The 26,008-nt window shown below is 46.2% G+C and overlaps 1 protein-coding gene across 6 annotated transcripts in view; it reads left to right on the top strand.

Annotated features, from left to right (window-relative positions):
- Positions 1–26,008, top strand: part of Osbpl2 (oxysterol binding protein like 2) — a 42,795-nt gene that overhangs the window by 9,796 nt on the left and 6,991 nt on the right. For 5 of the 6 annotated variants that reach the window (XR_004770612.1, XM_027419880.2, XM_027419882.2 and 2 more), the window contains 10 exons: positions 5,775–5,908; positions 7,406–7,547; positions 10,224–10,299; positions 13,882–14,016; positions 14,576–14,673; positions 18,410–18,592; positions 19,992–20,099; positions 20,770–20,859; positions 23,072–23,195; positions 24,597–24,737. Coding sequence is in view for 5 of the 6 variants with exons in the window: in XM_027419880.2 (XP_027275681.1) it covers positions 5,872–5,908; positions 7,406–7,547; positions 10,224–10,299; positions 13,882–14,016; positions 14,576–14,673; positions 18,410–18,592; positions 19,992–20,099; positions 20,770–20,859; positions 23,072–23,195; positions 24,597–24,737 (1,134 nt within the window). In the remaining variant the exon portion in view is untranslated. The remainder of the gene's footprint in view (positions 1–5,774; positions 5,909–7,405; positions 7,548–10,223; positions 10,300–13,881; positions 14,017–14,575; positions 14,674–18,409; positions 18,593–19,991; positions 20,100–20,769; positions 20,860–23,071; positions 23,196–24,596; positions 24,738–26,008) is intronic. The other variant, XM_027419885.2, reaches the window with a different exon arrangement.

The following is a 26,008-nucleotide window of genomic DNA, read 5'->3' as shown; positions in this document are numbered from 1 at the left end:
CTCAGGGTGTTCTGCTAAACTGAAAAAATGCAGAGCCTGTAGGTTACAGGGCTGCTGAGACCCATGTTTTGGACTAGACCCTGGAGATGGGATGGACTTTTAGAAAGAAGGTCCGAGGACTGGGTCAGGGTAGGTGCTCTTCCACCCTGTGGGCCATCTGTGCACTTAGGTGCCTTAGTGGTACACAGCCCCATCTCCCTGCAGTTCTACGTATCAGTTATAGAGGTCTATCAGGAGAGTTCCCTGGGAACACTGTTATGGCCGGCCTTGCCCCGTCTTTGAGGCCCAGCTTCTGGTGGCTGTTGGTCTGCTAAAACTAGGGAAATGATACCAGGTTTGGTCTGATAGTACAGCACTCTTCTCAGACTGTGAGCACCTTCTGTTTCCTCCAGGGCAGCCTGCAGCCATACTGGGAGTTAATTAGAGGTTAAAGGTTTCACTTACAGTTGTGAGACATGCATGGGAAGACTGGGCCCTTGACCTTATGGAGACTTGTAAAAAGGCTTCCAGGATGGGTTCTTTTGTTTTTGTTTTTTGAGACAGGATTTCTTTGTGTAGTCCTGGCTGTCCTGGAACTCACTCTGTAGACCAGGCTGGCCTTGAACTCAGAGAGATCTGCCGGCCTCTGCCTCCTAAATGCTAGGATTAAAGGTGTGCACCCATTAAGAGAGGTTCTTGATTATAGTTGGACACCAGGTTACATGTAGCAAGGACATAGGCCAAAGTGAACATAGCATCACAGTAACCAGAAAGCTTGTATCTGATCTCACATTTTATGCCCTTGTTACAATGATTTTCTATTATTTTCTTTTAACATTAGGGATTTTGCTTTAGATGACAAAGCATGTAAAAAGAGCAGGCCAGCTTCCAGCAAGCTTTTTTATTATGGGGCTTTTACAAACACAGCAGGAAAGTAAAGGGTTCCTCGTGTACCTGTGAACAGCCCTGACATTCACTATCCAGACCTGTCTTGTCATGGGTCCTCCCTGATTCTTTTGAAGAGACGCTCAGCAGGCGGCTACCTGATCTGAATGCATGTCTGTGTACAGCTTTAGAATATGATGTCCCTTGAGAACCATTGTCATGACACCTTACACATGAACTTGGTCTTCATGTTGCCAGATGTCTAGTATCTCACCAGCATCTCTGAGGTCCTGAGCTGTGTACAACCTTGTTTGAATTTGGCTTTCAGCATGGTATTAGTCTCTTTTTATAAAAAAAATACTTTGTGTATGTTCCTGAGTGTATGTACATGCACTACATGTGTGCAGGAGCCTGCAGAGATCAAAAGAGGATCGGTTCCCTTGGAACTAGAGTTATAGACAGCTATGAGCTACCATGTGAGTGCCAAGAACTGAACCCTGGTCCTCTGCAAGAACAGTAAGTGTTGTTAATTTTGGAGCCATGTCCCCATTATGTCTCTTTTGATGTTTTGTTCTGTTTTGTTTTTTGAGACAGGCTTTCTGTAGTCCTGACTGTCCTAGAGCTTGCTCTATAAACTCGGCTGACTCTAGCTCACAGAGGTCTGCCTGCCTTTGCCTCCCAAATGCTTGAATTAAAGGCATGTACAACTGTCTGGCCTCCATTTGTGCCTCTTTCTTTCTCTCTTTCTGAGACAGTGTTTCTTTGTATCACTAGCTGTCCTGGAACTGTATCCCTGGCTCTCCTGAAACTCCATCTGTAGACCAGAATGGCTTGGAACTCAAGAGATCCACCTGCCTCTGCCTGAGTACTGGGATTAAAGATGTGCTCAAGCACTTTGCCTGGCAACCATTTGTGTCTTTTTTTTTTTTTTTTTTTTTTTGAGACAGGATTTCTTTGTGTAACCCCTGGCTGTCCTGGAATTCACTCTTTAGACCAGGCTGGCCTCAGACTCATAGAGATGTGTGTGCTTCTAACTTAGAGACCCACCTGCCTGTGCTGGAATTAAAGGCATGTGCCGCCACCACCCAGCTGATCTCAGGTTTTATTAATGCTAGGCATTTGTTCTACCAACCAAACCATACCCATAGCCTGTCAAGATAGCTTTTTACTTACTTGTTTGTGGTTCTATTTTGAGACAAGTCTCATGTAGCCCAGACTGGCCTCTGACTTGCTTTATAGTCAGGATATCCTTGATTTCCTAATCCTCCTGTTTGTACCTCAGGACTGCTGAGATTATGGATATATTGCTACCCCACCCTTCAAGGTGGCTTTTGAAGTGGGTGGTTGATATGCATTTTATTAAATGCAAGCATTTGAGTATGTGTGTTAATTGTGCCTTCCTGTTTGCATGGCATGACTACCATGGAGCCACTGCTCAGTAGGGATAATGTCTGTCCTCTGTCACTCTATCTCTTTCTTTCCTTTTGACTTGTTTACTGGAGAAGTCTGAGTGTTGCTGTGTGGGCTCCCACAGTGTCTAGCACAATCCTTCCTGAGCTCTTCCTTAAGCTGGCATGATTTTCTCAGCAGGATGGCTTTAGTTGGCCCTGTGGTTTTTTCCCCAGAATGTGCAGACACTGTTACTGCTTTGATGGGCACATTTGATCTTAGCCAAGGGCTAAGAAGCAGATGTATGTATGTATGTATGTATGTATGTATGTATGTATGTATGTTTTATTTATTTATTTTGTTTGTGTTGAGACAGGGTCTCGTGCATCCTAGGCTGACCTCACTGTGAGAGCTGAAGTGACCTTGAGTTCTTGATCTTTCATCTCTGGGATGCTGAGGCCACAGGGTTAGGTCCTGGGGATCAAGCTCGGGGCTTCCTGCTGTATGTTAGAGAACACTTTATCGGCTAAGCCACATCCTCAGCCCCTCTTTCCTTGTTTTCAAAATAATTCATTGGCTGCTGGTGACCAGTCAGTCACCTCTGTTAGTGTCTTTAGGAACTTAGGCCATTAGTATGTTTGGTAGGTCTGTTATTTGCAGTTCATTGATATCCAGGTTGTCTCATCTTTGCTGTTTTGTCCATTTTGTGCTATTGTAGCAATACTGCAGAGTAGGCAGTTTACAGTGAACAGAAACACTGGCTCTCAATTTTGGATGTTGGAAAATGCAATAAGTGGTACCAGTGTCTGGTGAGGTTGTTGCTGCTGCATCACTACTGTAGAAGGCAGGCTGTGTAAGGACAAAAGGAGGCAAGTATGCCTGTATAGGTGGGAGCTGACCTAACTCTCAACTGGAAACCTATGCCCTCCAGAATGACATTGGCAATTTATTTGTTCACAAGGGCAGACCTTTGGCCCAGTCACCTTGTATAAATCCATCTTGGAGGGACAGACATATCACATTGGTGGCTATTTGGTCTTACCACCTGCAGGACAGAACGTCAGAATGGTGCCCGGACTGGCTTTGGCTGTTTTTCCTCTAGAGAACTTACCTTCCTCCTGCAGCTGTAGGTGGTTGAGGGCTGGGTCTTACACTGTTAAGCTTTAGAAGCAAGCAACACATCCCTGCTTTACAAGGAATAGCAGACCGTGCAGTGAACTGCGGCTGCTCTTAGTGTTGCTTCACAGGTGTCTGGTTTGTAACTAAGATATGTAGCTTATTGGGAAGTTAGCAGAGAAAAGGGAAGTACCCAAACTGTGTGTGCTCGTGTGTGTGTGTGTGTGTGTGTGTGTGTGTGTGTGTGTGTGTGTGTGTGTGTGTGTGTGTGTGTGTGTGTGTGTGTGTGTGTGTGTGTGTGTGTGTGATGCCTGTTGGTGCTTCAGAGAGTGGGTAGGTGTTGTCTCTAGTACCTTAGTACTCTGTGGGCCACTCTAAAGAACAGAGGGCATATTTCTCACTTAGGACTTTACTTGCCTGTCAGGCTTCACAGGCAACTGCTCAGAAACTTTGTAAGTTACATGTGGTGCTCTACTTATTTTCAGAAAAAATTAAATCTTGCCGGGCGTTGGTGGCACACGCCTTTAATCCCAGCACTCGGGAGGCAGAGGCAGGCGGATCTCTGTGAGTTCGAGGCCAGCCTGGTCTCTAGAGCGAGTGCCAGGATAGGCTCCAAAGCTACGTAGAGAAACCCTGTCTCGAAGAAAAAAAAAAAAAAAAGAAAGAAAGAAAGAAAAAATTAAATCTTTTGAAACAGTTTGAAGGTTTTTGTTACTGTTGTTTGTTTTGTGTTCACCATGTAACCCTAGCTGACCTTGAACTCCTAGAGATCCTCTTGCCTCTGCCTCAAAAAGTGCTGAGATTAAAGGTGTGCATGCCTGGCTACAGGTTGAATTTTTGCTTCACTGTTTTAAAATACTGTTCTTGGGATGGGTGTGGTGGCATACTTAATCTCAACATTCCAGAGGCAGAGGGTAGTGGATCTCTGTAAATTTGAGGCCTTCCTGGGCTTCATAGGGAGATCCTGTCTCAGACAAAGCAAAACAGTTCTTCCTGAGAGGAGACATTGTATAGAAGTTTTAAAATGCTAAGCTAAAGCAATCTTTTAAAAAAATGAAGCTTCTTTTAGTTACATGATAGAACTAATTTATATAGTTGTCTTAATTCTCTGACTTGAAAAATTGATGTCTAGGCTAGAGATGTAACTCACAGTGAATGAAATGCTCTCCTAAGTGTGTGAGACCCTGGGTTCCATCCCCAGTACCACAAAGGAACAGTTGGCTTGAGTTGATGAGAGGCAAATGTTTTGACAGTCTCTACTTGTTATCCAGCTCTTCATGACATATAGCAGAGCCTCCTGAGGTGTGCAGAGCCCCACCATCATGTGATTGCCTGGTGAAGTTACTTTTAACTGCCCACATCACATCATCCTAAATTTTTTGTCATTTTCCTGAACAACCATAACACACACACACACACACACACACACACACACACACACACACACACAGGTTTTTTTGAGACAGGGTTTCTCTGTGTAGTTCTTGCTGTCCCAGAACTTGCTTTGTAGACTGGGCTGGCCTTGAACTCACAGAGATCTGCCTGGAATTAAAGGCATGTTCCACTACTACTCTGACCAGCTTTAAAATATAACTCTTAAAAAATGGTCACTTGGGCTGGAGAGATGGCTTAGAGGTTAAGAGCACCGACTGCTCTTCCAGAGGTCCTGAGTTCAATTCCCAGCAACCACATGGTGGCTCACAACCACCTGTAATGAGATCTGGTGCCCTCTTCTGGCATGCAGGCAAACATACAGACAGAACACTGTATACATAATAAAAACATAATGATCACTTAATGATGTATTAGTCATTGGTTGTTATTAAAATTCTATCCACTGAAGACTGAACCCGGGGCGCTTGCTCTACTACTGAGAGCTACACTTTTCAGCCTTCCTTTTACATCTTTTCTTTACATTTCGTGTGTGGGCAAGTGCTATGGCATCCGTGTGGAGGTCTCAGAAGATAACTTGTAGGGAGTTGTTTCTCTTTCTACCATTTGGGTTCCAGGAATTAAGTTCAGTTTAGGTTTAGTCTTACCTGTTGAGCTATCTCAAAGGCCTTCTTACTTTTTATCATGAGACAAAATCTTACTAATTGCTCAGGCTGGCCTTCAACTTTATTTGGGGGGACTGGGTCTCATTTCTTTTTTCTATTTTTAAGTGTGTGTGTGTGTGTGTGTGTGTGTGTGTGTGTGTATTTTCATGGATGGGGGATCTTTGAATTTTAGGTCAGTTTGGTCTGCATGGCAAGTTCGGGGCTAGCCAGAGAACTATATAGTGAGACCCTGTCTCAAACAAACAAAACTTAAAAAGTCAAAAAAAAAAAAAAAAGGGTATTTAAAAACTGTTAACAGAGCATAGGCTTTGTAGAAGCTGAGTTCATTACAAAATATTTCTTCCTCAGATTTCCAGTGTTCACCCAACTTCTACATAAACACAGATCAGATATGATCCAGTAGGAAGACCAAACCCCAGGATAGTGATAGCCTGGTCACCGAAGGATGAACGGGGAGGAAGAATTCTTTGACGCCGTCACAGGTGAGCAACTACAAGACCCAGAGACTGCATCCTGTTTGGGAATCTGTGGGATCTGGAGTGTGGGATTTGGCATAGCTCAGCACAGGCATCAGCTTTTTAGATCTCTCTCTCTTTCCCCTCTCCCCCTCCCCCTTTCTCTCTCTCTCTCTCTCTCTCTCTCTCTCTCTCTCTCTGTCTCTCTCCCTCCCTTTATCCCCTCTCCCCTCTCCCCCCCCCCCCAACCTGGATCTTGAGACATCATGAAGGGCTGGGGCTGGACTCTGAATATAGTTACTTGATTTTACTTGTATGTCTGTTTTGCCTCTATGTATGAATGCGAGTCACATACATGTGGGCAAAAAAGACATATAAGTAAAATAACATAACTGTAGGGATGCTCATTGAGACATAGACTTCGTTATGTCTACACAAAGGTGGGCCTGGTGTCCATGGCGGTCAGAAGAGGGCATCGGATCCCCTGGCACTTTAGTTGTGGATGGTTGTGAGCCACCATGTTGGTGCTGGGAACTAACCAGGCCTGTCAGCAAGAATAGCAAGTGTTCTTACATAGTGAGCCATCTCTCTAGCTCAGTTCTTTATATTATTTATACTTTATGAAAAAATCTGTTCTATAATTAGTTTTCATTGTTTAAAGTACATTATAAAATAGCTTGTCTAGATCTAGGGAGATGGCTTAGTGGATAAGAATGCTTGCTGGGGGCTGGAGAGATGGCTCAGAGGTTAAGAGCACTGACTGCTCTTCCAGAGGTCCTGAGTTCAATTCCTAGCAACCACATGGTGGCTCACAACCATCCCTTATGAGATCTAGTGCCCTCTTCTGGTGTGCAGATATATATGGAAGCAGAATGTTGTATACATAATAAATAAATAAAATCTTTAAAAAAAAAAAAAAAAGAATGCTTGCTGGTCAAACATGAGGAACTAAATTCAAGTCCCTAGTTCTCACATGAGAACTAAGCACACAGAGGCAGGCAGATCTCTGAGTTCAGATGATCTCCACTATCCCATCAGACCACAGTGGACTGTAGAGGCGCTGCACCCACACAGCAGTGTTGTGTGTGTCCTGACACTGAGGTCACTTACAGAGTTAGGAGCCACTTGAAAATAATCAGACAAGGGTGGTTGTCCCAGCACGCAGGAAGCAGAGACTGGTGAACCACTGTGAGTTTGAGGCCAGACTGGTGATAATGGCACATGCCTTTTAATCCCAGCACACAGGAGGCAAAGGCAGGTAGATCTCCAAATTTGGGCCAACCTTGTCTACAAAGCAAGTTCTAGGACAGCAAAGGCTACACAAAGAAATTCTGTCTCCAAAAGCCAAACAAATGAAAAAGAGTTCCATGCTAGATGGAGCTACATAGCAAGGCCCTGTCTCAAAAAAATAAAACCAAATAAAAGGTTTGCAGATCTTCAGGCTTCTGTTTGTGAAGAGTCTTGAAGTCGGCTTCTGTATCTCCCAAGTCTAGCAAAGATGACCATTTTGCTTATTTCTTGCAGGCTTTGATTCTGATAACTCTACAGGGGAATTTTCAGAGGCAAATAAAGTCAGTGGGATGATTGATTTTGATACCAGCAAAAGTACCAGGAGTGGGAGAAGCGGGGAGAGACCGCCACAGGAGAATGGCGTTCAAAAGCACAGGTAGGCTGTCTTAACACACACACTGTTTCAGAATTTCCCAGAGTGTATCTGTGTTTACCCTCATATGTACTATAAGGCATCCCCTTAGGTCTCATGAATTGAGCAGGTGCATCCCCAGTTCCAAGGAGACTCTTCCAGGCACTGTAGCCACCAAAGTCCCATGAGACTCGATGCCTGTGTGCTGGGGGGGAAGGGGTGGGAGGGCAGTGTTTGACCTTTGACCCTGTCAATGAAGTGAGAGTTCTGTCCCAGAATGTCTTAGGGCCTGTTCATAACATCGTCCACAGACCCACTTATCCCTCCTCAGACACCAGGTTAATCCTGTTGTCCCTTCTGTGTCTTACTGAGATATGCTTGGCTGTTGGGCTAGTGGGAATAGTGAGGGCTCTCTTGTCTCTTCTGTATCTCATTGAGAAATGTTGGCCACTGGCCCTGTAGGGACTGAAAGGGTTTGATTAGTTGCTGTGGCAAAACCACATTCTGTTTTCTCCCCCACCATGCTCATTTGTGTATCTAGACAGTGGTCTAGATAACAGCGGTCATCATCGGAAGTTCTTAGTTTCTGTTAGGAAAAGCAGGAGCACACAGGAATAATCTGTAGGACATAGGATTATCATAGAATATACACATAGTATATACACATGAATTAAAAGGTGTTTTGGGCCTCAGTGGACCCTTCATCTTCACTGCTGACTTTACACATGGGCCCATTTGCCTTTAGGGCTGGTTTCCTCAGTGCTGAGTGCTTACCTTTCTCCTGTCCTTCACGCATGTGTTTAGTGAGTGCGGGAACACGTCACTTAGGCTGTGAGGGCCTGTCTAAGGCAGCTTATGTTCACTCTATACGTCGTCACCATCTCTCTCCTAAGTGTACATCACCTTGTGATCAAACACAGCACTGAGCTTGGAACTACTGCCTCATTCCCGGTCACCTGACCTGATGCTTTGGCCTCTAAATGCACCCAGATCTTCAGAGTCTCTCGTTTCCACTGTGCATCAAGTATGGCACCTTCCCCTCATTCTTCCTGCTACTTCCCACGGTCAGAGCCGTTTGTGCCAGCTCTGCTTTCTGCCTAAAGCTAGTGTAGCAGGGGTTCATCCCAAGCAGCTCTGACTCAAACCCAGTGTGCTCCCAGAAGTGCTCCACCTCGGTTGTTGATCTACATAGTCACTGTGTTGAAACGTGGCTGATGTCTCCCCTGTCCCTTGTACTCAGGCCTGTCCTTCCTCTGGTTCTGCCTCCCCTGGTGCCTCCTCTTTGAGTTCTGCATCCAGAGCTGTGCATACCCGAATTCCTCCGAATATTGCTGTCTCAGCCTGGAGCCTGCCATCCTTATTCATGTGTTTTTTTCCCACTGTTCCTTCCCATCTTCATGCAAGGGTCGTGTATTAGTTACTTTCCTGTTGCTGTGATAAACACCACAGCCAAATCAGGTTACAGTCCATCATCAGGGAAGCCAAGGCAGGAGCTGAAGCAGACCATGGAGGAATGCTGCTTACTGTGTTGCTCCCATGGCTTGCTCTGTTTGCTTTCTTATGCAGTCCAGGCCATCTGCTGAGGAGTGGCACTGCCCACATCAATCACTAATGCCCTCTATAGGCAATCTGGTAGAGGTGTTTTCTCCATGGAGGTTCCTCTTCCCAGATAGTCCTAGCTTCTGTCAGGCTGACAAAAACTAACCAGCACAGGTTGTGTCCTTGGGACCTAATGCTGATCCTCTGCAGAGCTGTGTTTCCCACCTCTGGTGGCCCTCATAGTTGGCTGTGTGCACAGCACTTCAGCTATTTTTGGCAGCCCTGTTGCACAGTGCTCAGGAAATGGTAAGGATCTCTTTCCTTTCCTGTTTTGTCTCAGAGCTTCCTTTCTTTCTCCATCTTGTCTTGACTTAGTTACCCACATGAGCCCTTTCTGAAGTCTACTAGGCAGACCCCAGCTGTCACCATTCCTGAATCAAAATGCCCAGTCAGTGTTCTCCTGCTCAACTTCAGTAGAATGTCACTGAGAATTCCACAATAAAAACTAGAGTGACCTCTAAGGGCTCAGAGAAGTCATGTGTATCTGAAGGCTTGCTCTGTTATGGGCCACATTCCTTCCTACCTCATGGAGACAGTGCTCAGTGTAGTCCACAGTTTCTGGAAGAAGCTGTAGTCTGTCCCCAAGTAGCCGGAACAGAAGTTGAGGCTAAGGCTACTGCTGGGCTCTTGTTGGGTGGGGAGGGTAGCTGAAGGAGTGTGCCTTGGGAAGATAGGTATGTGTCAGGGGTGGATAGCTAATTTTGGAGGAGACTTTCTTGACTCATTTCACTCTTTAGTCTCAGCTCTCCACCATCCTTGGGTTGGGCAGAAGCCCCTAAAGTATGCAGTAGGGATGTAAGCAGAGGGACCCTGTTCTCATTCATTGTCAGCCTTGTCTCCAACTCACAGAAGGAACAAGTGGCCTGGTTACTGCAGGCTCAGGTCAAGACTCCAAGGTTGCCATAACCAATAACCATTACCAGGACTTAAAAACAGTGGTACAGACACCCTGTAGGTTTCAGCTGTGACGGCTGCTCCCCTGGTGGTACAGAGACGCTGATACTTAGGTCTCTAGCTAAGATGATGGTCTTGAGCAGTTATACACCCCCCATGCATACTCTATTGGTTAATAAATGCCTGTTACTCTCAAATTGCTCACAGGACAGCCCTTCCTGCCCCCATGTTCACCAGAAGTGATTTCAGCGTGTGGAGTATCCTGAAAAAGTGCATTGGTTTGGTGAGTGCAGATAACTCATTTGAAGATGGAACTTAGGTATTCCCATGAGGTTTGAACTGCTGGTAGCTAAGAGAATGTATGCTGTATATTTATAAGGATGAAATTAAGATAACAAGGCAGAAAAGGAAAAAATGCATAAGGGGAAGGGAAACAGCATAATTTAGGAACAGCAGAACGGCAGTTTCATAGTTAGACACTGACGGTCTCCCGTCACATTGGCAGGAGACATCCCATAAGGCCTTTCTCCTAGTGCTCTGAGATGGGCTCTTTGCTTGTGGCCTGAACACCTCCTGCATGAGACAAGGTGGGGCCCTAGCTACACACTAGGCTCCAGAAAGCTCTGTCAAGTCCCAAGGCTTTGTGTCAGGAAGTGTCTAGTAGCCGTTAGTAGCCGTTAACTTTCCTCATGGCCTTTGACTATTAAAGCTAGTGTGCCCATGTGGTCTCTGGCACATTCCTTTTATTTTAAATAACTTTAGACTATTGAAGGTAGATGGATTGGTATGCGGGTTGGCATTGGAAGCTGGAAGAAGGCATAATTAGAGGTTCTCTTCTGGGCAGGAGCACACAGAAGTTAGGAGGAACTCTTGTCTGTGCCCATTCAGAATTGCATAGTGTCCATACATCTTACTGGGGATGTTGACCTACCTTAATTGCTTGAATGTGTATCCCTATTGCAAAGTTTTCCTGTTTTGTTTTGTTTTTCATGAGTGATTGTACATAGGCCTGGGAGAATCATGTAGGCTCATTGGTTTCATTTTTGATGTTTACAGTTTCCTTTTATAATTTTCTTTCAAAATATTGTTCCAAAGTCTAATTCATTAATGATGTGTTAGTCTGTTTTCTGTTGCCTGTACTACAATACCATAGACTGGGTGAACTGTAAAGGAAAGATTGGCTTGCCAGACATGGTGGCACACGCCTTTAATCGTAGCAATTGAGAGGCAGAGGCGGGTAGATCTCTGTGAGTTAGAGGCCAGCCTGGTCTACAGAGTGACAGGACAGCCGGGACTGGCTGTTACACAGAGAAGCCATGTTTTAGGAAAGTGGCTTATTTTTAGCTCCTTTGTCTGGAGGTTCAAGGCCATGAGCATGCATCTGGTGATGTCCTTGATGCTGGCAGGGTCCTTTGGTAGCACAGGACGTTATATAGGGGGAGGCAGGGAAGAGACATGTACACTTGGATGTCTGTTGGTCTCTCCTCCTGTTTGCTTGCGCTTATAGTATGAGGGATTAGATCGAGAGCCTCCATTGCATCCTCCCACTGAGCTGTTCCCCTAACCCTTGCCCTGTTCTTTTATTATCACTATTAATTAAACTATTATGTGCACACACGTATGTGTGGAATTGAGAGGACAGCTTGCAGGAGTCAATTTTACAGTGCACACGCTGAATCCTCTCACTGCCCCTTACCCTGTTCTTACTTAGCCACCAGAGTCACCCATGGAGGCTCCATCCAATCACTTTACCTAATCCTAATGGCTTCTCAGAGGACTGGCATTCAACACCATAGATGGATTAAATGCCATCCTCTCAATTCTTCACAGTTAATTGCTGAAGCCTTAGAATACCAAGACAATACCCAGAGCATGACAGTGTGTTCTAGGAAGGTCAGTTTCCTGTCCTTGTCCCTCCCCACAAATAGCTGTCACCTATGTCATGGTGTCTCACGCCATGCCCCACACCCTGACTTATGTGTAAGTCTTCTTCCCATGCCTCCAGAGAGGCTTTTCTTTATCACTATTCTCACTCAGCCGCCAATCTCTAAATGATCTTATAATTATTTGTTGCCCTTCTCTTGGTTGTCTTTCAGTTTAGTGGGATGGTGCCCTGTTTGGTCTTTAGACCATTTTTGACTTTTGGCTGACCAAAGCAGGTTACAGGGGCTAGCCCTGCATGTATGTTTGCTGAGGCTCAGAGATGGGTTTCCCTACATGGGATTGCTAGAACAAAGGAGAAATGTGTTAGCATTTTGCTAGCTGTATCCAAGTCCACTTTGTATGCTGTGTTACTGTACCCAATAGCAGGAGTGGAGCCCATCCTGTGGAACCCAAGGCTGAGGTTTTAGAGCAGGGCAGCAGTGTGCATGTGAGTGCTTGTGAGCCCAGTTGGCCCGGCCTTCTGTGTTCTTCCTTCCCATTTCCCATTTCTGACCTTTGCACTGTGAACTGTGGTTGAGCGCTCAGCTTCCCTTGCTTTACAGGTATATAATGCACAGAGGGCATATGAAGTCTTGTCTCTTCTTGCCTTTCTACTTTTCTGGCTGCTGTCTCAGGGTTTCTTTCCTTAGCTCTCTCTTCTACTTGTTTTTGATATGGCGAGTGTAGTCATAAGCTCCTTGTCCTTCCTGCTGATCTTAGCAATTTTCTTGTAGGGTTTTGGTCACCACCAATGCCAGAAGGCACCTGACTTATAACTCCTGTGTTATACCCTGTCCAGCATCTCCATATTCCCAAATATCTGAATGTCTCTCACCTTGGCGTGTAGCCTCTGTGAGGAGCCTGGCTGACTCTGGTTCAGGGTTTGTGAGTTCAGGCTGCCAGTGGGATCTCCCTAGATCAGCATTGTAAACAAGGCCATAACTTTTCCCAGAATGCTGTCTCCCAGGACCTGGCTAGGAAGGATATCTTGCTGGTATTTTGCTGAGCATAGCATACTGCCTCCCCCAGGGCACTCTTAGCAATCTTTCTGCCTTGGCAGTAGAGCCATTTGGGGCCAGTGAAAGCAGAAGGGCCATTCTAGCTCCCAATACAGAAGTGTGAAAACAACCTAAGATCCAAAGCTTGTCCTTGTTTCTGGAGCATCTGGGCCTGCTTGGTTATAAAAAGCCCCATTTCCTTCTGGCAGCCCTTCTATTAATGCCTTTCTAGAAGCCCAACTCAGGAATAGCTCCTGCAGACCTTTGTCCTCTGTGCATGAACTCTGGAGGTAGGAGCTGCAGCCTCACTTCTGCCCTGTGATGCTTGAGAAAGATTTCCGAGTCACCTTTGCAGACTCTGAAATAGGCAAAGCCACATTGTAGAGAGGCTTGCCTGCCAGCTAAGGTGCTACCGTTTCATACTGGAAGGCTATGGACCCTGAGAGCACTTGTGTTTTTTTGTTTTAAGAACAAGTCCTGAAACTTGTTCTGTAGACCAGGCTGGCCTCAAACTCACAGAGATCCACCTGCCTCTGCCTCACAGGTGCTGGGATAAAGGTGTGCGCCACCATCACCCAGCAAGCTCAAGTTTTAATAGTGGGGCTGGTACCACTTGTCTGGAGTAGGTGAATGAAGATAAGATGGCACTCTGGAGCTCCTGTGATCACTGCATATGATGCAGCTGGGGAGTGGCTCCTAGGTCTGAGAGATGGAGAGCTGCCATGACTACCACTCAGGAAGACATTCTGTATTGGTTGGGTGAGGTGGAAGCCAGTGCTCACAACGGATAGCTTTCTCACAGAGGGTTTCTAAGATCTTGTCTGTATGGAAGTTGGAGGCTCTGGGATGTGATCCCAGAGCACTTGGAGTGGAGTGGATGCTTGTGTCTGAGGCATGCCTAGGAGCCCCAGAAACCCAACCAGATGTCTTCTGGCTCCTTCTAGGAGCTGTCCAAGATCACGATGCCAATTGCCTTCAATGAGCCCCTGAGCTTCCTGCAGCGGATCACTGAGTACATGGAGCATGTGTACCTCATTCACAAAGCCGCGAGTGAAACCCAGGCCCTGGAGAGGATGCAGGTGGGCACTGCATGTGACTGTGAGGACGGTCCTGATGCCAGAGCTGTCTGACTGACTGACCCCTTAGTTGTAGGGACCCAGGTGTCTGGCCAGAACTCCTAGCTGTCAGCCTCACAGAGTTGGCTTCCCTCTGGCATCTCAACGCCACTGCCTCATGTGTGTGTGTGCTTATGTGGTAGGCATTTACCTGTACCTGTGCATGTGTGTATGTGGGAGTGTATGGACCAGAGTGCCAGTGTATAAGACAGACAGACACATCAACATTGTTTCATCACCTGAAGGCTATGCCGCCTGTGGTGGAGAAAACATGTTCCCTCTTTTTGTGGCTTTGAGGAAGTTGTGTGAAACCATGGTGTTTCCTCAGAAGTTCTGTAATCTTAAAAAAAAAATTGTGAAAAATAATTAAATAAATGTGAAAAGCCATTGTGAGTGGAAACCCGAGAAGTCAGCAGAATGGAAGTGACGCTGACTGAGTGCCTGTGATTTATGCCCTGTGGGGAGTTTACTCATTTGCTGTCTTGGCTGAAGCTGTTGTAATCCATCTTTGAATTGTTTGTAGTCTGTAGCTGCCTTTGCAGTCTCGGCTGTGGCTTCCCAGTGGGAGAGAACTGGCAAACCCTTCAACCCACTCTTGGGAGAGACATATGAGTTGATCAGGTAAGGAGAGTTCATCATGAATGTCTTGCAAAAGGGCTGTTGGATGACAGAAGAGCTCAGTTCTCTGTATAGCATTGATTCCTCAGATCAGGATAGACGTTGGAGTGAGGAGCTACTGAAGTGTTTGGAGTGCTGTGGTGAGGAGGCGTTCACACAGATGGGATGTGATGGAGTAGAGCCCTGGTGCCATCAGAAGGGTTGTCATAGAGTCTAGAGCAGGGAGCTCAAGGAGGGTGGTCATGTCTGTAGACCTAGTGGTATGTGGGTACGACATGGCCAAGACATGGGAAGTCACAAGTTTTCAACAACAACAAAAAATGGAACCAGGACTACTAAGTAGGACTGTGCCATTTGCTGCGGCACTTTGATGAGAGAGAAATAACCCAAAGAGAGGAGAAACTGCTGAAGTCGGTGTTTAGTCCATGCCTGTGTTGCAGGACAGACCCCAAGAGTTAGTCTATGAATGTTTACTGAAGTGCCTTTGTGTAGTTTCTTCTGGGTAGTATCACACCTCCTGGAGCCCTTAGAATGTGAGATTTCTAGGGTAGTGGGGACAGGGCAGGACAGATGGTGGTAAATGCTCCTACACATGAGCAGTGTGTAACCCCTCCATCCTCATCCTTGGACTTAGTCCAAGGTCTCTGAGCCTGGACCCTGAATCCTAGTTGATATGAATGGTGATGAGCCTCTAGAGGGCTGGACTGGGAGATTGTTGCTACCTGTTTGTCAACTCTGGATCTACTGCAATTATGCAGAAAACTGTCTTGGAGATGCTGCTATGGTGGCAACATTCCAACCACATGTCACATACCCCTGGTGCGTTTTTACCTCAGCCTTGCCTGAGCCTCCAAGGACTCACTGAATGTGTACAGTTCCTAATAAGCTCATGTGTGCTTTCCAGGGTCATCCTTAGTCTGCTACTCAGGGACCTATCATTCCATGTTGCATGTGTGGACAGTATTGTGTTGTACTTATGCCTGGAGATTACAGAGAACAACAGGGTAGTTTAGTAGTTAGATTTTCTCTGATGTGGAAAGGAAGTTACTGGAAGGATTTAAATAGGGTATTCTCATTAGCTGGCATAACGGTTATTTGCTACAGGCCATGGGGCTGCAGGCAGGAGGGCCAGCACCTGCCATCTGCTCTGATATCTTTTCTGTAGACTTATTCTGCCACTGCCCTGGAATCAGGGTCAGCTGGTAATCTGGGGAATTCACTAAATGGAGTCTGTTGGTGTTTTGGCCATGATAATGTTCTTTATAGAACATGGCAATGCTGGAAGTAGAAAACAGATGTAACCTGCCAAAGACAAATGGTATCAACATCTTAATAGATTTTTCTTGTGTTTGAGATGCTAATTTATGACTTGCATTGTATCATGATTATTTTTCCTTAGCTGGGCGTGGTGGCACATGCCTTAATCCTGTCACTCGGGAGGCAAAGGCAGACAGATCTCTGAGTTTGAGGCCAATCTAGTCTACAAAGCAAGTTCCATGACAGTCAGGCATGACTCAAAAACAAAAAAAAGCCATAATTAGCCAGGCGTTGGTGACACACGCCTTTAATCCCAGCCAGCCCTCGAGAGGCAGGGGCAGGCGGATCTCTGTGAGTTCAAGACCAGCCTGGTCTACAAGAGCTTGTTCCAGGACAGCCTCCAAAGCTACACAGAGAAACCCTGTCTCGAAAAAAAAAAAAATCATTTTCCTTGATGTTCTAATTTAATTTCATTTCTTTTCTATTTGGGGGTTTGGGTTTTTCAAAACAGGGTTTCTCTGTGTAGCACTGGACATTCTGGAACTTGCTCTGTAGTGGCCTTGAACCTGGAGATCCCAGCTGCCTCTACCTCCCAAGTGCTGGGATTAAAGGTATGCGCCACCACAGCCTGGCATGTCATATTTTTCTAAATGGTAGTTTCTTGTTGATTCTAAGACCCATTTTTTCTGGTTGTAGTGTTTCTATGTCATGTTTAATTTGTACATTTTTTCTTTGTCATAAAAGTAATGATATATTGAGCAATCAGTGAACTCAGAGGACAGTTTCTCTGGAACTTTTGGTGGTTCTTGGGCTTTCTGTTGGTGTGTGATGTGATGATAAGCCTCTTCTGTGGTGGGTGATTGTGGGATCCTTGCACTGGCCTATCTCACATGAGCCTGCCTTTAGTATATGAATGGTTTCACTGTCTGTACCTGAACTTGTTATCCTGATGGTCTTTTCATCAGCTCTGAAATCTGTTCATCTGGGGAGTAATTGTCATTTTTGTCCATGCAGGCTCTTTGGGGACCTGCCAAGATACTGCACTGTAGTTTGCAAAAGTAAAAAACATACTAGCTCCAGCCCCAAGTCTTCCTCATATACCAAGATTTGAGGTTCAAATCTTGCCTAGCTGTCAGGAAATTATTAAATGTCTTTAAAAAGATAAGATATGAGCCCAGCAATGGTGGCACATGCCTATAATCCTGGCTCTCAGAAGGCAGAGAGATAGGCAGATCTCTGAGTTTGAGGGCAGCCTTGTCTATAGAGCAAGTTCCAGGACAGCCAGGCTGTTACAAGAGAGAGGAGAGGGGAGGGAGGGGAGTGGGGGGAGAGGGAGGGGAGTGGGGGAAGAGGGAGGAAGGATAAATTCTGGGTGATTTAAAAAGCTTTTTGAGGCATGGTGGCTCATACCTCTAAATTCTAGCACTCAGGAAGTTAAGCAGGAGGATTACTAGTTCCAGGCCAGCTTGGGCTATATAGCATGAACCTGTCTCAATAACAGAAGAGCAGCCACAGCCACCATATGGGTGAGAATAGGAGTAGCCTGAACTGCTGAATGGGGTGTAAGACAGGAAGCTTAACCTTATTTGGGATTTAATTCAGAGGCTGAACTGAAGTTTCACAGGCTGCCAGGAAACCTCCCTCACACTGGATTTGGCATGTGTTCCTCTCCAGGCCTGACACTAAGTGGTCCTGCCCCACAGTACTGTGCAGACCTGGCTGTGTACAGCATCTTTCATCCCTTCAAATCCCTCTTGAACAGCTAAAAATATACTTGCTTTTCTTAGACAAGTATTCATTTTGTAGATTACATACCTTGGCAGGCAACCTTTTAAAATCTAATTTTTCAGCTTTCCTTCCTCTGTAATGATTGGGAATTCTGATTCCAGCTAAGTTAGTAATTATGTGGTTTAGCTTTTATAATTCCTAATGACTGCAACTGTAGGTGTATTCATAGTTCCGGAACAATTAAAAACTGACATTTTTATTGAATAAGGGAGTCTGCTAAAAATCCTATTTCCTGGCCAGGAATATTTTGGGATCTAAGACACTCCACCATAGAAGGTCTAGGAGCCTAGGCAAAGGCTGGACAGGAGCACCCTTCACAGGTGTTTGATTCCGTTGGTTTGACTGTCCCTGGGAGACTGAAATGAGACTTTGGGATCGTTGTTGGCCTGCCTGGTGGCTGTAAGGCCCAGGTGTCAGTGGAATAAGCAGCAGGCCAGACGGAGGCTCCCTCCAGCAGGGCTTGCGCGGTGGTGGTGGTGGGCAGGTGTGCTCTGGGGTAATGGTATGTGGCCAGATGTGCCGCCTATCACAGCTGGAGGCTCCTGGGCCCAGAGACCATACATACCAGCTGCTTGGGGAGGGCAAAGCATGCCAACTGGCCAATGGAGCTGGTGGGTGAGCTGGTGGCCCTTTGTTATTGCTGTCATAAATGTGGCTTTTTCTCTTCCCTTCCCATTCTCACTTTTGCACCTAGGGAAGACTTAGGGTTCAGATTTATATCTGAACAGGTTAGTCATCACCCTCCTATTAGCGCATTTTACTCAGAAGGTCTCAACCAAGACTTCATGTTCCATGGTTCCATCTACCCAAAGCTGAAGTTTTGGGGCAAGAGTGTCGAGGCAGAGCCCCGGGGGACCATCACACTGGAGCTTCTCAAGTGAGTGACAAGAGCAAGCAAGAGCAAGTGCCCTGCTCTGACTGGGAGGAAGTTTTATCCTCTTTATGTCTCGTAAGGCTTCTTTCTGGGGAGATCCCTACCTTTTGTGGGCGGATAGACCTTTCTGCCAGCAGTATTTCTTGCGCCAGGCTTTCTGGTGAGGAGAGTTCCTCTGTCCACCGATGTGGATGAGTCTCACAGCCTCTCACACACTGATTGGAGCTACCCACGTTAGCTGTCAGCTGTTGTTGTATGACTACCCCAAACCCAACAGCCATCGCTGCTTAGTTTAGCTCCTTACCTCTAGGCTGCACCTAGACAGACCAGCCCTGGGTCAGCAAGAGCTTCATTCTCACCATAGACTCCCTCTCCAGTGGCTGCTCTTCTTCTTTAGGCAGAGGCACCCTGTAGAGAGAGCCGCTAAGACAGGAGCAATATATGTAACCCTCCGCCACATACACACACCTCTGCTTGCTGGTGGTCGACCACACAGGCATGTGTGTCTATCCATAGGAAGTTGAGTGCCTAGAGATGAGGACCACTGGAGAGCCCTCTTAGAGGCTGTCCAGCCCAGCTCCCATCAGAGACTCTCAGCCAGTAGCAAGTCTGCAGCGTATGCTAGAGTTTGAAACCCACTGCAGCCCCCACAGCCCAGTGTTTTAGTTGCTACAGTGGTCCTCTGTTTTGAGCCTGCTGTCGGGGAGCATTGCTGTAATATTTTTTCTGCACTGGCCATTTGCCCGACTGTTTTAAGAACCTAGGGGCAGGCTGGGTAGTTGAGCAACCCTTCAATCCCAGAACTCAAGAGGCCAAGACCAAGCCTGGTCTATATAGTGAGCTCTAAGACAAGTAAGTCTGCAAAGTGAGACCCTATCTCAAAAATTCATTTGAGAGAGTCCAGATATGTGTCCTCAATCACCTGTGTCAAGATGCTTTTGCTCTTTGTCATGGCTCCTTGATGCAGCCTCCCATAGGCACAAGACTGGGCACCACTGTGTTTCATGCTGTGAGGTCATTTCAAAGGAGGAAGAGGAGTTGGGTGTTGGTAACAGCAGCCCTCTCCTACTCTTCCTCACAGCCTGGCTGAGACTGGGACTGTGATTCTCACAAGCCTTTCCCCTTGGCAGCTTCACAGGAGAGCTGTCTCTCTTTTGTTTTCGTCTTCCTTTATTGCTTATTAACTTGTCTTGACATTTAAGTAGAAAGCTTTGTTGATGCTACAAAGGAAAGGAGAAATAGATTTCGGATGCATGCTAACTAAATAGCCTGCACTGGAAAGACTTCAAAGCACTGCTTTGCTCCCAGGAAGCTGTGGTCTGGTTTTGCCTGGTCACAGCCTCCTGGGTCACCCAAGTTCTGAGCTTCACTGCCCTGACTTGTTTTTTTGATGCTTTCACAGACATAATGAAGCCTACACGTGGACCAACCCCACCTGCTGTGTGCACAATGTCATCCTTGGGCAGCTATGGATCGAACAGTATGGAATAGTGGAGATCCTAAATCACAGGTGACAGGCCCATCTGTGTATTTGGGATAGTGATTGTGAGCCAAAGGTGACAGCCAAGCTGCGTTTGGCAAGACAAGCCATGATGAGCTGACTGATCTAAGGGGGGCTGTCTTTGTCTGCATTCCTTCTCTCTGGACTTCTAGCCTTATATTCCTGTCCCCCAGCTTCCGTCCTGTAGTGGGGTCCCTGGACATGGTGTCTGACTAGATTTAGTTCTTTCTGGTATTGAAATAATCAGGAATGGCCCATGTTGATTGGTTGGTTTTCTGTTGCCATTGCTAATTTATTTGAGAATGTGAAGCACACCTAAGTATTGTCAGTGTTTGATGAAAATGTAGTAACTATGCCCAGACGTCACTCAAAGAGAGCCGAAGCTTACAGCTGGGAGCTTATGACTCATTGACTTTGCTTGTTAACACCTCAGTGAGAGATAATTTATAAATCACACAAGTCACCTATTTTCTAAATGGGCACTGAAGTGGTATTTTAGTAAATTACCCTAGTTGTGCAAGCAGTCACCCCAAGTCAGTTACAGAGCCTTTTTGTCAGTGAGCAAAGGTCTCTTGTTAATTTAACTATCACTGGTGGCCTCCTTTCCTAGGTGACCAAGTCCTTTTCTCTTCCCCTGTAGACATTTCACATAAACTAATGGCTGTGTTTGTTCTCACAGAACTGGAGATAAGTGTATACTTCACTTCAAGCCATGTGGACTGTTCGGGAAGGAGCTTCACAGAGTAGAAGGTTACATTCAAGACAGAAAGTAGGTCTATCCATTGATGCCCAGTGGGCGTGGTCCACAGTGGCCAGTGCTGTGCCTTTGTGTGTTATGCAACGATGTCTATTCATGGTGGGAACAATGCTAGCCCGTTTTTCTTTCCTTGTCAGGTGGTGGTGGCTCACGCCTTTAATCCCAGCACTTAGGAGGCAGTGACAGGTGGATTTCTGAGTTAAAGGCCACGCTGGTCTACCGAGTGAGTTCCAGGACAGCCAGGACTATACAGAGAAACCCTGTCTTGGAAAAAAAGAAAAAGAAATGAAACATTTTTACTTGGGGATAATGTGGCTTTTTTTCCCCATTTGTTTTGTTTCATTTTTTGAGATGGTCTTGCTGTGCAGCTCAGGCTAGTATCAGGGTTAGAATCCTGCATCTGCCTCCCAAATGCTGGATTGCACCTGTGTCACTTTGCCAGGCTCTAGTGCTGCAGTTTTGACCACGTGGGCACCCATTTTACATATCAACAGAGTCCATGGGCATCTACTGTTCATGTTCCCGCACTATTCCACTCCATAAACCTGTAGAGATTTCTTTGTAGAAAAATGGCCAGTAGGGTTTTGACACATTTTCTAGATGTTTCTCCCTTTGGTAAATTATGTTCTGGGTCTCAAAATTTCATTTATCACCAACCCCCCTTCAGTAATATAATCCCAAGAGAGTCAGTTCTTTTGTTCTCTCTGTGTATCTCTAGGGAACCAGAAACTCATCTGTTCAAACCTGTATGTTAATGTCAGACTTTAGATTAATGAGACAAGTTAGGAACTCACATGTGTGCTGTAAAGGACACAGGCCCTATCACAATCTTAATGGTGAGTAAGGGCACCAAGGCATCTTTTGAGACTGACCTGCCCATGGTTTGAAACAGGCTGGTGTTTCAAGCCAATGGGAGAGTCTTGATTTGATCTGTTGGCTTTGCAGCTTTCCCTTTCCTTCTCCTCTCCTCTCCTCTCCTCTCCTCTCCTCTCCTCTCCTCTCCTCTCCTCTCCTCTCCTCTCCTCTCCTCTCCTCTCCACTCCTTCCTTGTTTTGTTTTGTTTTGTTTTGTTTTTCAAAACAGGGTTTCTCTGTGGCTTTGGAGGCTGTCCTGGAACTAGCTCTTGTAGACCAGGCTGGTCTCGAACTCACAGAGATCTGCCGACCTGCCTCCCGAGTGCTGGGATTAAAGGCATGAGCCACTAACGCCCGGCTTTCTTTTGTTTTTTCTTTCCCTTTTCTTGTTGTTGTTGCTCTTGTTTGTTTACATGTATACATGTTTGTGCATATGTGTTGTATACATGTTGGGTATCTTCCTCTATTCTCTCTTATTTTTTATTTTTAAGACTGGGTCTCACTGAACTTGGAGATCACTGATTTGGCTTGACTCTTGGACTAGCTGGCTTTGTATCTGCCCTCCCAGTACAGGGTTAATATCCAGTTTTATGTGGGTTCTAGGGATCTGAACTTGTGCTTATGCAACAAGTTCTCACTGAACCTTCCAAGCATACTTTTCCCTTGGAGTTAGACTTGCTGCTGCACTTACCTGCTTAAGGAACTGGCCTGAGTGCGGCAAGCACCTACACGTGTACGAGTGTCCTCTTGGTAGTACTGTGCTGTCAGGGCAGCTCTTCCCAAGGAGCATGCAGCCACCATGTACTTTTCTCAAATGGAGGAAAAAGGAAAAAGAAGTTCTGTGCTCGATGGGATCTCTTCCTTTTGGTGTGAGGCAGTGTCTGTGACTGTGCTGTGGAGTTTTCCAGGGCTGTGATTAGATGTAGATTGGTAACCAAAGAGAAAGCGAGTACCATCAAGTGACCTTGGGAGGCGTTATGGATAGATTTGATAGAAAAAGATTTGAAGGACTCACAGTACATCAGAACCCAGTGGTAGAGCACTTACCCCAGCAAAGACCAGCACATACAGCTTTACATTTAGAAAAATATGTTTATGATATTTTCCCATTGTTTTCTAAGGCGCTGAGAACTGTTCAGGCTTTTGTGCCTTCATTTTCTGTTCAGAGTCAGGGTAGGGATACTTTGTGTCCAGCATCATGAAGGAGGTCCTGAGATACAAAGTTTCTTCCTTGTATCATCAACATCTGGAGGTGTCCCAGAGTGTGGGAGACTAACAGAAGGGGAGCATCAGGTCAGCATTAAGTAGCTGCACTGTTAAGTTGCTGCACTATAGATGACGGTCACCTGTTTTAAACTCCTTGGCTGCAGCAGGAAGAAGCTCTTTATAATTTACGGCAAGTGGACAGAATGCTTGTGGGGCATCGACCCTGTTTCATACGAGTCCTTTAAGAAACACGAAAGGAGAGGTGACCACCCCAGGAAAGCCAAGATGGTGAGTGCCTGCTCAGCTGACCATGGTCAGGGTGGGGCTTGAGGTGGGTAGGCCCTCCAGAAGCACTGCTTTTGTGGCCTCAGCCAGGAGGTGGATGTATGTGGATGGAATGTGTCTGTCCAGGCAAAACTGGCTTCTGTCTGGGTTCTGGTATGGGGGCAGAGGTGGGTTTGACTTTATTTTGGTTATGTTGTAGCTGCTGTAGCTGGAAGCTCCCAAGGGCTGCAAGTCCTTTCTTTCACACCGCCCTCTTAACAAGTCAAGTGCATTCATTTCTGTTTTCCAGCTCTGAGTTCTCAGTAATATACTCAGCAGTCAGGAAGGACTGGCAAAGACTTTCCTCTAAGAATTTGGTAATGCTGGGGACTATGAATTATTCTTAAGCAAAATCAAAATTAAAAGTAATAGTTCAAACTAGGTATGGTGGCACACGCCTTTAATCCCGGTACTTGGGAGGCAGAGGCAGAGGCAGGCAGGTATCTATGAGTTTGATGCCAGCCTGGTCTATAGAAAGAGTTCCAGGACAGCAGGGATGCACAGAGAAACCTTGTCTCAAAAAACAAAAACAGGAAAATTTTCCCAGACATGGTAGTACATTCAGGAGGCAAACACAGAAGAATCTCTGTGAGTCCCAGGGCAACCTAATCTACATGGCCATCTCCAGGCTGTTCAGGAATGGACTACATAGTGAGATCCTGTCTTAATAAAAAAAGAAAGGAAGGAAGGAAGGGAGAAAGAAAGAAAGGAAGAAAGAAAGAAAGAAAGAAAGAAAGAAAGAAAGAAAGAAAGGAAAAGAAAAGAAAGGCAAAAAATCCATTTAGATTGTTGAATCTGCTGAGTGGTGTCCAGTGCCATTTTCACAAACGTTACTGCTCCCCTGGATCATCTAGCAAGGAATGCCACCCATAGCTGCCTGGGCCCAGGTAGCTTTGCTGCTGGCAGGTGGAAGGGCCCCAAGCTTCCATCCTGTGTCCCTGCTGTTCTCCTTCAACAGCTGTGTCTGTTAAAATGGAATGGGCTCATGAGTTTGCCCAGGAGAACTGCTTTTAGTTGGACAACAGATGGCATCAGGAGGCCCTCTGTCTGGGATGATGTGTTGTGTGTTCAGAAGGAAGGCAGGCACGTGGCCAAGCATGTCTCTAGGAGGACAGTGTGTGTACCTGCTTCTGTTTCAACATGTTTCTCTTCTCTGTGAGAGAGTAGAAACCCAGCCTGGCACAGCTCTACAGAAAGCAAAGCCATGTGGAGGTGGGAGCCTGAGGCCTGTTGGCACTACCAACAGGAGAGAGTTTAGTTTTTTTCCTCCTCAGTTAGAAAAGGCTTTGGCTTTGCACAGGGACTTGGGAGCTCTGAGAACAGGGCTCCTGGCCAGTGGCCATACCTAGGTATTCTGTGTTTCAGGATGACAGCCCTGAGAAAGCTAACAGTGATGTGCCTGGCGATATGACAGACGACGTTCCTGTGGCTCAGGAGACTGTGCAAGTCATCCCTGGCAGTAAGCTACTCTGGAGGATCAACAGCCGGCCCCCCAATTCAGCTCAGGTCTGTGTCCTATACCTTAGCACCCCTCTCTGAGACCAGGCCTGCCTACTGCAGATTAGTCCTGTATGTTCCTTCCCAGTTGGGCCCACAACTTTTCTATCTTGTTCTTGGATATGGCAAACCAGCAGTCTCCAAGCAAACAGTGGGGTTCCATCCCATCCCCACAGTTCTGAGGGCCCAGACACCTGCCATGGTCCAGCCCGAAAGTGACCTGTACCTGCTCTAGCACCCACTGGGACTTGGGAATAGTGTATGGGAATCCACCTTAGCACTGATAACTTGATGCAGAACTCATGACCAAGCCTGTGTTCCTGCAGCATTGGTGCTTCCCATCCTCCATCCCGTCAGAGCTCTTCCCGACCACTCTCAGTTGGCTGGAGAGAAGGCCTGGCCACCAAGCATGAGCGTTGCTCTTTCAGGTGACCTGAGTTCAGATCTCAGCACTCATGCCAACCAGTTCACCTACTACCTGTGACTCTAGCTCCAGGGCGTCTAACACCTCTGGTCTCTTGAGTGTACTTAAGCACACACACACCCATGCATAGATAAACACACACACATACATGTAATTAAAAATTAAAAATTAGCCAGATATGGCAGTGCAATGCTTACCTTTAACCCCAGCACTGGGGAGGCAGAGGTAGGTGGATCCTCTGGTAGTTGGAGGCCAGCCTGGTCTACAAAATGAGTTCTAGGATAGCCAGAGCTAAATGGTGAGACCCCATCTCAGAAACCAAAATAAAACCTGGTGATGATAGTGCACACCTTTAGTCCCAGCACTTGGGAAGCAGGCGCAAGTGGATCTCTTGAGTTAAAGGCCAGCCTGGTCTACAGACTGAGTTCCAGAACAGCCAGGACTACACAGAGAAACCCTGTCTCACTCCCCTATCCCCCCCCACAAGAAAACCCAAACAAACAAAATAATATATATGTATTTTTTTCTTTTTAAAAAAGGAGGGGCTCCAGGGTTTATGATATAGCTTAGTGATGGAGTTACCTAAGGTGCACAAACAAGGCCCCAAATTATAGTAAGCTTTTTTATTGGACCATCAGCCCACAAATAATGATGCAGAGACTTACTATTAATTATGAAAGTTTGGCCTGTAGCTTAGGCTTTTTCCCAGCTAGCTCTTATAACTTAAATTAAGCTATTAATGCATGTTCTGTCACATGGCTTTTACCCGTCCCGTTATGTATGTCCAACTTGCTCCATGTCTTGCTGGCGTCTCTCGCATGCCTAGATTCTTCCCAGGTTCCTCTCTGTCCCTGGA

This window comes from Cricetulus griseus, chromosome 6, assembly GCF_003668045.3.
Source record: "Cricetulus griseus strain 17A/GY chromosome 6, alternate assembly CriGri-PICRH-1.0, whole genome shotgun sequence".
Lineage (NCBI taxonomy): Eukaryota > Metazoa > Chordata > Mammalia > Rodentia > Cricetidae > Cricetulus > Cricetulus griseus.
Note: the sequence above shows the minus strand (reverse complement) of the source record. Positions and strands in the feature narration are given on the sequence as shown.